General features: G+C 37.3%; 1 protein-coding gene across 1 annotated transcript in view; it reads right to left on the minus strand.

Moving 5' to 3' along the window:
- GABRA2 (gamma-aminobutyric acid type A receptor subunit alpha2) overlaps positions 1-13,434 on the minus strand; it is a 57,218-nt gene that overhangs the window by 25,393 nt on the left and 18,391 nt on the right. The window contains exon 3 of the mRNA XM_075041366.1: positions 4,758-4,825. Coding sequence (XP_074897467.1) covers positions 4,758-4,825 — 68 coding nt within the window. The remainder of the gene's footprint in view (positions 1-4,757; positions 4,826-13,434) is intronic.

Here is a 13,434-nt window from a genome sequence, read left to right on the forward strand (position 1 = left end):
TTGACTTTTCAGAAACATATCAGTGATAAAAAGACAACCTAGATGCTCCCCAACACCCAAGAAGGCCAAGTGTATTTATCATTTCTGTTTGCCTTTTACTCTTTAGTCTTCTGTTACTGAGTTAAAATAAAAGCTACAGCAAAATAATTGTAGTACTTTTTTTAATCTTTGTGAAAAAAATCATCTTGATGCATTCCCGTATTGTGTCCTGACTTACAAATCATACAACCCCTGTAAAGCTTCTCTCCAGTTAAGGAACCATAGCTAATAATTAGACTTTGAAACAGCTAAAAAATAAGTTTCACAGAAAAAATACAAAATCTGAAATACAAAATGGAATGAGGAAATCTGAAAAACCGACACAAAAAAAGAAACGCGGTTCCCAGTTCAGACACTCTCTCTAAAGAACCATCCTCATTTGTGGTGAGAGATGCTGTAACAATCCTTTCGGTCATTTCTGGATTTGACCTTCAGCTTTCATTGAAAATTTCTGTTCTGGCTATATTTGAAAAATCAGAAATGCTTATTGAAAGTTTAATCGAAAACTGACAAGATGGAAGTGAGTGCAGTGATGAACTAGCTGGGTATGACCATCTCTGCAGAGAAATGTTCACGTTTCTTGACTCTAGAGTGAAAAAAATAGAGGTCTATCATCAAGAAACTAGGAAAAATTGTTGTGTACAAACAAGTAGGGAAAAACAAAAATGTAATCACAGTAAACAAAACTCCCCAAAGACAATGAAAAGCTAAGGTTGAAAGCTGAAACACAAAACTTCAGAATACTTGTTAGTTTTAATATTCAAGCAAAACTGATTGAGGTCTTGCCACCTACTGTATTGTAGGAAAGCAGGAAAAGACTGTTTCCAGTGACAACTAAAAAGACTGCTCTGAGCCAAAATTTGGCAAAATCTTGGCAAAGCTTGCTTCACAGCAGACCTCATATAAAGGTTCTCAGTGCCTATATTCTCTGTTTTACATAAAATAACCATTGCTTGGGGAGTAAATATGTTCCTCATTTATTATTTATATTATTTTTTTCTATCAAGAACATCAGCACTTATGGCTATCTGGGAAATTTTAGAAGCCAAAGTGTCAAGAGCACCTGGAAAGAAAGTAAGTCTGAGAAAAAGCTGTAAAAGTACCTTGCTTGCAGTGCTAAAATCAGAGTTAGCAGCATATATATTTATAAAGACACATCGATCTACCAGACTTCAAATAATTAATTTTGAAAAAGCAGAGAAATAATCAGTTTTAATGTTTAAATGAAATTATTTCCATTTTGTTATCCTACAAATCATAATCCAAGCAGAATTATCCTTCACCTCAGAATTTTAAAATATTAAATATTTTAATTTAATTACATTTTTTTTATTAGCCTCTTTAATCATAATTTCAGATATGCTCTGTTTTTCAATTGTTCTGTTCAATTTTTGGTTTGTTTGTTTTTCTAAACAAGGCAGCTTTTCTTCTCTCGGGCTAATGTCAAAATAAATTTGTATCACTGATCTGGTTGGAAGCCTATAAGGCAGAGCATCATAATAGTGAACTTAAACATTTCAGAGCAATAACAGCTCAAAAAGACAGAACAGTGAAAGTAAAATCTGTTTAATCCCATGTTTAGATTTGCCTTCCTTGATTCTCATTAGTTTGCAAAATGAAGTTGAAAATTCCTGTTGTATATTGGCATCTCCTTTGACATTAAATACTGTGGTTGACATACAATAGCATTTTTATGACACAGCTAATATAGATACACCAATATTTTAGTCACAGCAGTCCATTTGAAGTGCAGTTTGCAACAGAGTTCTGGCCAAGAGTCAACAGATTTGGTAGCTGAGGATTTTGGGCAGAACAGAGAGTAGCATCTTTTTAACTTAGTCAAAATGTTAAACCACAACAAGGATCAAAAGGTTTTGACTCTTAAAACATCTGGAGAAAAATCTCAATCTTTGCTTTTACCTCCTAAATTTATCAACAACAAACATCAGCTAGCCTAAAATCAGGCAAAGAGCAAATTCCCCCGGACTTATTATTTTTTGGCAAAATTGTGATACTGGAAAAATACAGGGAAAATGAATAAAAACCTACATTCTAGCAATCGTACTGAGTCACAGATTGCACATGATACTATATTATCATTAATGGGAACTACTATACTTAGTGAGGAAAACAGAAACGTCACAAATTGCTATCAATTCAACAACAAAGGTTAGAATGGCATTTTATCAACTTCGTGAATCAACACTGCTATGCGACAACTGTGTCCTTAGTTCCGATCTACCCATCATTTTCAGTGTGCCGCCTCCCTCTTCCATACTATAAACACATATTAATCATCTCCCATAGCAGTGAGTCCCCTTTCCATTTTCAACAGGCTTTTCTCCAAAGCACTGTTATTCTTCACAATATGCTAACCAAGGGGAAAAACACCAAAGCTGGCAAATAGATCATGCAAAGGAGTGCAGTCATACATCTGCTGACTTTTGTTTCTATGAAAAATCCCAGGGGAAGGAATTCTACTGGCAGCAATGACTATGAGAGTTTTGGGCAACAGCAGTGACCAGCCTAAAAATCTGATGTGACTGAAGGGCTCACCACTCACACTGTGAAAGCAGAAGACCTCTGAAGCTGGGACCCAACCTCGCTGAAAAGATCCGAGATTCAGCCTGAGATCCTCTGGAGATTTAGGAGGACATGGGCAAGAGTCAAACTTATTGTCCCAGTGAGGCCTTTTAAGGAGGAAGCTTATAAAATGAGAATATTCCAGAGCTTCCAACATTTACAGAATAAAGTATCATTAAACCCTCTGTATAGTAGTTTACAATATCAATTCAGTAACACGATACCTAAATGAAAGAGTACTCATGGTAAAAACTCTAATGTCACCTTCATGTTCGACAGAATATGTGATAGTTTGGAAGCTATTATTTCAAAACTCAGATGTTGAAATTTTCTAATTGATTGCTCATACATTTCAAAATTATTTTATAATTATCAACTGAACAAGCTAAATTAACCCTGAAGCTTGTAGTAGTAAGTATTAAACTGCTCTTACTTACCTATCTACTTATCTGCAAACAGCCCTACCCATTACAGTAACAGCTGCCGTTCTGATGCACTGCACTCTGTTTCAATTAACACCTCTGCACAGAGCTGTTAGCACTGTAGGATCAAATGACGTGACCCCTTACTGTGCCATCATATCTGTCCGTGCAAATGGACACCCAGAGTTCTCCACACATTTACGCACTGATGTCAAAAGTGTTTCAGGAGCTAGGGATTAGGCTTAGGGAGCTTTTAATTAAATTTCCATTTAAGCACAGATGACTTGCACAGCCTTGGGTAAGTGTCCTTCTGCCTCAGTACCACCTCTTTAAAATTGGGTTAATATCATCACCCCATTTCACAGGAATACTGTAAGTGTCAACACTGTGAAGTTACAAGATACTAGATTAACAAGGTCAAGAGGTTCATATCACCTTTGTATATAGCTGTGGATACTTGTTTTTTATAATTGGTAATAAAATAAGAATCATTTCAGAAAAACTAACATCATTAGGAAAAAACACCTCAAGAGGATCAGTAACATATACAGTGACAAAAAGAAAATAAATGTCTATTTTTCCTATGAAACAACTTTTCATGTGAAGCCTCAGTAATATATTCATCACAGTCAAAACAAAGCTTGAAAACTGAAACTATCACATACAAAAAACAAACACAAAAAAACAGATTTTCCAAAGCTATGACTACCTGTTAGTCAGTGAGCAATTAACTTTCAAAATGTACAACATACCATGAAATATTTACTTTCATTGCAATGTAGCTTGTAACATCAAGATGCTTCCTGTTTTGTATGATGCATAACCCAAAAGTTCTCACAGAAAAAGTAAATATTGCCTGTTTTAAAAAATATTGGGGTTTAATACCTATAGATACACATAGGTAGTATTTTATATGTCTCATATATAATCACAAATGTTAAAACACTTCAGAAAATAATTTCCTGCAGGAAGTAATTTCTTGCAGGAACAGCAATGGCAGCTAAAGTAACTTTCAGAGTGTCCTTCCCTTCTTTCCTTTTAGAGATGTCATATCCATGAAGATCTTTCTCCCCAGTGTGACACATTCTTCCTAATCTGTGTATGATTTGCAGCGAGCCTACAAAGGATCCCTTGCCTCAGAGTTTTCTCCATTGCTGTTTTCATGAAAAACTGTAATCCAGAGCAATAATCTGACAGTTTCTTTCTTTTTCATGTCACTGACTTCCTTTAAATGGTTACTAAATAGTGCAAATTATGAAGGACAGATCTGTAGAACACCACAATTGTGCTGATGACCCCACTTCCAAGCTATGTCCTGCGACAAGTTTAGTTTAGACTGACTCCAGTCAGGTCCCTCGGACTGTTGCCAACATTAAGTGTGCTCCTACAGTGCACTTTTCATTCTAGTTTCATCCAAGAGGAATCCAGTTCACCCACCTCAAGACTGCTCCAGAATATGAACCAACATACAGTCAGTGGGGACAATCAGAAGAGTCACTGGTCCAAACTAAACAGCTAATACAAGTGTACTTATCATGTAAGGTTTATAAACCAATTTCCATCTGTAGAACTACTGGGATTTGGCACTTCCTGACTTCACTGAAATTATTCCCAATTTGTCTACAATAAGTAAAAGCAGAACACAAGTTTAAAGGACGTTAATGTATATATCTTACAACATTTACTATATATGCAAAAGATTCAGAAACTCACCATATCAGTATCTGAAACAGGTCCAAAACTGGTCACATAGATGTTAGTGAAGACTTCAGTAATACTATCTGATATAAGAAAGAAAAAAAAAGCAAACATTTTAAATTTATAGTACTTCTTCAAACTCTCTGTGCAAAATTATGGGACATTTTGAACAAGTTTCTGTCATTATTTACTTCTCCTAACCAGTATCCTGTTGTAAATACTGGGAGTCTCTACCCGACCTAACATAGAGGTTATCAGATGAGAGTTCGTCCCACTGAGTAGTTTGTTTCAGTTAAAGGACTATACAACCATTAGCAACTACACACATATTTCCCACTTCTCCACCAGTAAAAATAACCACACTGTCTTGGACTTAACACGGTAGTACAGTTCTAAACATAAAATGCCTTTGTTGCAGAGGTGTTATCTGTGTTGTTGCAGATCATTCCTATTAAAACCCTTCTACTTCAAGGCTGTTTTCTTCATCCTGAAGAGCTTTTTCAAAGCCAAAGACAAAAAAAAACTTACAAAGCAATTACTGAGTACACCAAATGTAACACTCAACAGCATCCTACTTTTTAATTGGGTAGGTTTTTAAGTGGCACGTATTTTAACATAATAGTTCCGTCCCTTGATAGACGATGCTCCTGATACATTGTTGTGGTACTGTAAATACTATAAGAAAATGTTCTTCCTAATCATTGTAGTTAGACAGCCATGAAATCAGAATATTAAATGTTGTACTGCAGGGAAAAATAATTACTGAGTTTTCTATCTTCAGTTTCCAATTAGGCTCAAAATGGAACAATATTCACTAAGAGGGATAGCACACACTTGCAGGAAATTTCTTACAGCAGTTGCCAACTACCGTCTGCATTCAAGACAGTCAACACAAGGAATTCTCTGCCTTAAAGCCAGTTGCTGGCTGGAAAATAAATATCTAAATACAACTAGCTGCAATTTGACTTACCCCAAATTTTCCCATTCCTAAAAATAATACAGCTGCCTGTTATGTGAGTGATCCTGCTGTCATATTATGATTTCCATCTTTAATCACAATTTAATATAGATAGTTAATAGCTTCTATATTCCTAAAAGCTACCTTTTGACAAATAAGTGGCATAGGCAGATTTTACTTTTAATTGTATTGAGGCAAAAAGTATAATCACTGCTTTCTATTGGGAGAAATCAGCAGTGCACTGGGGATCAGTGTATTTTCAAAGGGATGTAGGTGCACCCAAAGGAAAGATGGGGTCATACAGTACTTTCAGAGAACTTCTGGAGCATGGGGGAGGCACATTCCTGCACTCTCATCTTTAAGGACACTTGAATTTCCTTCTCCAGCTGAACACTAGACATGTGCTTACTAGAATACAGGACTTTGTAAAGCCCTTCCTACCTGAAACAATCTTCTTTCCAGGATCATCTCTGCTTTTTAAGCAAATAAATAAAGGCTGACTCTTACTATGTGTCACTTGGAAGTTCAAAAGCACACTACCCCTGCACATCCTGAGAGGTGTTTATTTGTGTGATAGAGACTTCTATAAATCCATATGCAGCATCCATTCACAAGCTGAGTTGATTTCTACTCCAAACATCTTACAAACTAATTTTAAATCAAGGGACAAGAGGTGCTGAGTCTACATTGTTAGTATTCAACAAGGATATAAGTATGGGTCTGGCTGAAATATCATACAGAAACCACAGCTATAGTTCAGAAGACTAGTGACTGCATGTTGCCTGTGCGAGACTCTCCAGAAAAAAAGATTATTCTTTCCAAATGGTTACCTGGCACAGGCTGAGATGAAATGGAAAAGTGACAAGAGAGCTACTCTTCAGGGGATAAAACAGTGCTGCAGGGACTAAGTGTGAAATTTGGCTTGTACTGTGAAATTTGGCTTGCACTATAATGACAACACAAAATCTTAATTACAATTCCATGAAAAACACTGGTGTTACAAAAATATAACTGACAATCAAGTATCCTGATAGCAGAGAACCAAGGCAAATCTCAATTATACTGGTATAATCTGAAGGAACCCTACTATAGGCAACAAAGTCACTTGGAAAATCTTAACCTGCACACACACCCCCCTCCCAAATGGTGGGAAGCATGGTCCTCTGTAACCTCACCCTATTGCTATCAGTTGTTTGCATCTGACATACTGACACATGGGAACGACTTTACAATTTGCATATAGTAAACTACAGGACATGGAATCTTCAGGCTTGCCTTCCATTTTAAGTTTTAATTAAAAAAAAAAGTCCCATATTCTATCATATCATTTTTATATACTTCTGGATCCATCTTCCCATCAGAAATGAGCAGACAGAGCTGAGAACAAATTGACTGTAACACATCGTTGAATGCTATTACAACAGTCTGTAGATTCCCCTTGTTGGTGTGCACTACTCACTTCAAATCACATCTTTGGAGTGAAGGATCAAGACTTGGGGAGTGGAGGGGGGATGGATGGGAAGAAGAGGCTGGCTATCCACAGATCCTCAGCTGCAAGAGCTTCATTTCAGGTTTTCATAATTAAGATAAGCACTTCAATGTATATAAAAAGTCCTGGGGCAAATTCATCCCTGATAGCCTCAGGAATGGGAATGGATGCAAATTAATCATGCGCGTTTCTTTCTTTTTTGCCAAAAGTGCCTTAAACCAGCATAGCTCCAGGCAATGGTGACACCAGTGACTTTCAATGCAACCAGCTGCTCTCCCCCGAAGTGAGGGTTGATCCTGATGGCAGGCACTCCAGGCACTCCACCAGGCTGCTTCTCCTCAGGTGAGAGCCACACTGAGGCAGAGAGTGAAGGGAGCAGGTAGAATGTCTTGAAACAGAGTATGAAAGGGACAAGGGAAGCTGAAAAGTTGCAAGAGATGAGAAGACTGAGGGAAAAGAAAGGATAAGGAAACAGAACAAAGGAAGGCAGGAAAAAAAGAAAGTACACAAAAGAGGAGCTGGCAGGTTTTGATTTCTGCCTCCTATTTTCTCTCAAAATTCTGCATATTTTTTAAGTTTCTGCTCATACCCTACATACAAGGAAACTGGTCCTTAAAGACAAAAGAAGCTGAAATGTAATAAATCTTGAATTATTCCTGTTACTATCTGTTAGTGTTAGCAGCCTGAGCCTTGTGTCTGTTTCTTCCTTGTTACTTTACACAGTGTTATAGTATAGATTCCTCTGAATTACAAATTTGATCTCAGGGTATCAGAATCAGTGTCTACAAAAAGAAAAAACTGAACTCCTTTTTTACAACAAATAGTGTAATTATTGCTTTGAAAGAATACATGCTTGTCAAATAAAATCTCTATTAAAACATTCTACTTTGTCCCACCAGTAACTTACTGAAAACAATTCAGAGGCACAAAGCACAGTTTCAGATGGACTCTCTAATCAGAATTCATACAGCAGGCATCACAGTTAAAGGCTTTTTATAACTCACATTCTGTCAACAACAGCACAAGTCATCACACTTGGCCCACTGGAGATTCAAACAGTTCTGGATCATCAGCGCTTCTGGAAAAGCCAAAGGAATGTACTCAGCTAAAAAATGTTCAACACAACATGTGTTCGTGTACAAATCTAGAGTCTGGGTTTTTTGAGAAAAATTAAGGACAAGTTTTTTCTACTAGAATTATAAAATCTTTTTCTTCAATTGACATGTAAACGCATAACTAAAAGGCCTGATTTTCAAAAGTGCTTAAAACAACAGAGGCCTAGTGCTTTTGAAAAACTGTCTAGTTTTTAAAGAAGAACCCTCGAACCCTCTGTTGGGAGGACGGGTAGCTGACTCATTTATAGTCATGAACTCTTAAGTTATTCTGAATCACTGCCTTTGAAGGTTAAACAAAGAAACAGGAACAGGAAAGGGTAAGGATATACTTTCTATTTCTGATGCTTCTTTTAGGGGAAAAAATCTCAGGCAAAGAATATGACATGTAGATGCCATCACCACATGAAGTGCTCTGAAATTCAGCAAATGCTATTATAGCATCGTTTCTAATGATGACCAAGGCATGGTCATAAAAGTTAAAAGAGAAGCCTTATCTGACTTAGCTTAGGCCAATTTCTCAGAAAATGGAAGCCAAAGGTAAACTGACAAAAAGTCAAGAAAGTTAAGAATAAAGAGAGGCAGAAAAACACATCCTATGGAAGCAGTAAAAGCAATAAGTATTAAGATCAAGTTTCACATGATTCTTAAGCACTGCTTTCTCCTGATTTCCTTTCCTTACTTGAACTTTCATGATATCAATACTGAAAAAAAAATCAGAAAGTAAGAAAAAGCAATAAATATAGCAAATTGCAGAAGATTTATAGATCCTTATCTATCCTTAGCTGGAAGGTTTACTGTGTGTCTTAATTACATTTAGGATTTTACAAACATTAATTATAATAACCTCTCTCTGAAGATAATAACTTTATTAACTTAATTTTTCTGTACTTGAGAAGCTGAGGCAGAAGGATTAAATGACGTGTAAGTAATGTGAAGGACAGGTGTTACCAAATCTGGCTTCAGCTGTCCAACATTAAGTGTCCACACTGGAAAATGTCAACATCATTGACTTGTCAAAAATTAGAAGAGGAGTTCAGAGCTTAGTTAGAGTTGGTATCAGTGCCTTTGTCCATTCCATTATGCCAGCTCTCATGATGCTGGGATACCCTCTCTGATGGTCTGAGTCCTGCTGACTTGTTCCTCAGTAGAAGAGCTGGCTCAGCTCAAGTAGGCTGCTTGGCAGAGAATTTGCAGTGGCTGAAGTCTAAATCAATCACAGGTTGAGTAATGGAGATCGTCAGAAAAGTCAGATGAAAAGGTTCCTCATCAGCATTTACCAATTTGTCAAAATTGGAAATTTCCACAGAGGCAATTCAATTTTGAATGAGTTCCTTTGGACTGCTGCCTGCCAGGCAGTTTTCAAAACTTCTCTGCTTTCTTTCAAATGCCCCTTCTCAGCTGCCTGCATCTTTGAAGGGGTACACAGGGTTCCAGTGTCTGTGACATGGGGTAGCTAGACATGCAGGGTTGAGCACACCTGAGAGCTCTCCCTTTCCTGAAGAACTCCGAGGCAGGATTATCTTTTTTTGAAATAAATTTTCTGAATATTTATCAAATTTGAGAATTATCTGTGTTTTGCTCCCTCCTTCTCTCCTCTCACCGAAATAATCTACAATCGTTTCTTCGCAGAGAGTAGGGACAAAACATGCATGGCTCGTTCTAGGTATGTTTAACAGAAGAGAAGAAAGGAGTGCGATCACTGCAAAGTCTTCAGAGTGGACCATCAACAAGGTTCCAGATGTTTGTTTGCATGAAGCTGGCTATATTATCCATTGTGTCAAGGCTATTTACACAAGAAAACAGGTTAATAGATTGTGTTGGACTTTTTTTTTTTTTTTAAATTTTAGTCAATAAAACTGTAAAGCCAGGGTTTGGGCAGCTAAAATAAAAGCCAATCTGTTTGAAGTAATCCAAAAACATCAAAAGTATTCTTGGTGGGACAGAGCTTTTAAAATGTACATATGCAGTTCTAATGCATAGCATGAAACAATTTCTTACAAACATTATTTTACATGTAGAGTAAATAGTACCCAGGAGAATACTGCAAGGCTATAACTGAAGGGCTGCTACAGAAGGAAAAAAAAAAAAAAAAGAAAAGAAAATACTGCTCTTTAATTATGTCAACAAAAAATAAAAGAGGAGGTTAAGTTGCAGTGCTGTGGGAGCCTTAACTGAGGATTTCTGAGTTTTTGTGGAAATGCTGTCAAAAGCCTGATGTTACTTTAATTATTTTGCTATAAAAAATTATTTAGCTGGAATTGACATTGTTCTGACATTGTAATATGGTCTCCAAGGGCATGCTTGGCAATGTTGCCCGAAGGCTTTGAAATTGTCATTCATAATACAACGCAGGAATTGCACAGGTGAAACAGCCAGGGTCTTAATCCATCAAACACTGTTCCAACTCAACACACTGCCCTTATCTGACAAGCTCCTTAGTGTGTCTGCTGACAGCTCAAGACACTCTCTGGCTGGCAGGGAATGGGGGTCAGAGTAGGTCATGCAACGTGGAGCCGTAAGGGCAGTAAAATCCATAAGAATGCAGATATTTCAAAATACGGTTCTGCCAGTTCTTCTCTGTATTTGGTTTTGGTGCTTTAGGTGACAGTTTTATCTATCCAGCTACTCAGCATCTTCATTCATTATCCACTGTTAAATTACAACCGTTTCAAAGCCACATGTGTCTACATAAATACACTTCCAATTTGTAAATTGAAGCCAACTGTGAGAAGAAATAAATTCAATTCCCTCCTTGACATTAGCGCTTCACTTCCAATAGCCTCACTCTATCCTCGATCTATTGGCAAGACAATTTCTTAATAAGAGCCATAAGTAAACTTCTCTTTCAAATCTCCATCTTTAATGAAGCATTGGTAGAGTAAGCTTACCAGTAAGACCTAGTAATACCTGTGTTACTGTTAACAGCTGCTCTCTTGATTCACTCTGGTGTAAAAGAGACCTGAATCTGGTGCTGTACTTGATTTCTCATGGTGTTGACTGAAACAAGAATATATTCTGGAGAAAATATTCTGGAGAAAGATACAGGAATTGAAAGCCAGTAGGCTAACAGACCCCAACTGATTTCCCTCTGAAGAGCTTATATCTATTAACAGATATTATATCATACACTAAATAGGCAGCTCCATGTAAAGACTATCAGAGACCCTCCAAAGACCTACACAGAATTGGGCAACCCTGTAAAGCAATACCATACTCTTGAAACAAATACCATTACGTCATTTAGACTAACCAAATACCTGGTCCTGTGTATAAGCCCATTCTTGAATTGGAATTTTTACTTCAGAAAAGTAGTATTTATTATTCTGATAGCAGGAAAATATAAACTTGAGGGAGAATTTACTGTAAAACAAAATTTCACTTAAAAGTAGGTGTATCTTTAGAGATGAGTGAGACTTTTTGACCATTAAAAAAACACACATTAACCTGGAAAAAATATTTAGCTTAACTGTCAACATCCTTTCTTCTGTAGCAGAAGACTTGGGGAAACATTTTCAGACATGTTTTTAGCTGAACAAATGTCTTCTTTAGGTGTAGGTTACTCACAAAATGAAATGCAGGCATATTTGCAACTCAAATAATGTGATGTATCTCCACAGCTGGGTAATTACTCAGATTTCTGCTGTACGTAAAAGACACCGGTGCAAACTGTAAGAGCACTGCTTTCAGCTAGCAAATGGAAAATTAAAAAGTTCTCTCTGTGCTGAGTGATATATTTACATGTTACTAAGATGATTTTCACACGCCTATGACAGATTTGAGGTTTAACTCTCACTCAAGAAGAAGAAAAGAGTGCAGTACACATACACAGACATTATCTTTACTACTTTTTCTTCTCTCTATCTCTACCAAGAGAGCTTTATTTTGCAAACCTTATTACTTCAGGTAACAAAATTAAACACTTTTCCAAAGGGTCCTATGAATGAAGAGCCTTGGATACAAGTGACACTTGAGGTGCAGTTTTAACTTTATTACAGACTTTCTCTGCAAGTTTGAGAAAGTCACTCAAGGGTAGGGCTAAAGACTGATTTTGGTGCCCAATTATCTCTTTAAGTATATTGGACAAGCTCCACAAAGTTATTTAAGCTCCAGGTTTCCACTTAAATCAATAAAAGTTAATCTGAATGTCTCTGTGGTCCAGATCATAATGACTAAATTTTGCACTTATATTTGTCTGAATCCCCTTTAGTCCCAAATTCCTGTCTAATGTTGTCAGTACCTAAAATTCCCTGGCTGCTTATATTTCCACCTTAAGGCAAAAATATCCTGATGCTGCCAAGCAGCTTAAAGAACTGGCTCTCAACCAAGTCCCAACGAGTTCTTCAAACTATAAATAATTACAAATTTACTGGGCCAGAAAGACTTTGAGAGAGAAAGCAAGAAAACAAGCAAGAGACTGATTCCACAGCCTAGCAGTACTCATGGGATATAGCAGACATAAATTGAAGTCTCTGCTCAATATCTAATTATTTACACAAAGCAGAACAATTCCTTCCAAAGACTGAGGAAGCATGCCCTAACTTAGAAAATTCACTTTCGTGGTCAAGACAGACCCTGACACACAGTAACTTGAGTTCATGTCTCTGCTTTAAATCAAAGCATGCACTTGACAAGAGGTGCTCTCTCTCTCTCTCTCTCTCTCACAAGTTTCCATCATCCCAGGCTATCAAGCTACTCTCATGGCTCTTTTCAGGAAAGGAGGAATGGCATGAGCTCTAGAGGGGGCACACCACTCTGAACAGATGAATTGGAGACTGGTAATGTTTTCCCACCCAAACTTGGATGTTTCACCTGTGTTGGTAAGAAAAGGATTCAGCTACATGCCTCTCTTCAGCAGTTTTTAATTAGTTAGCTTGACAGATCCCCACTTAGTTTATTGACTTTATGAACCGCTTTTGCAGACAGTTAAGGCCATGCCTACACCATTTCTGAGGTGTGCCAACAAGTCTAGCTTTCCCCATGTTCCACAAAGGAGATCCGACTGTTTGAAGCAATGAATTCCACTATACATGGGGTCCAGGAGATGTAGGTATTGCCAAACCTAAGGCCTCAGTCTGTAGGGGGCTGACTGGCTAAAGACTGTGAATGGCTCTACAGTCCAGCAGTACAAAA

Source organism: Buteo buteo, chromosome 1, assembly GCF_964188355.1.
Source record: "Buteo buteo chromosome 1, bButBut1.hap1.1, whole genome shotgun sequence".
Taxonomy (NCBI): domain Eukaryota; kingdom Metazoa; phylum Chordata; class Aves; order Accipitriformes; family Accipitridae; genus Buteo; species Buteo buteo.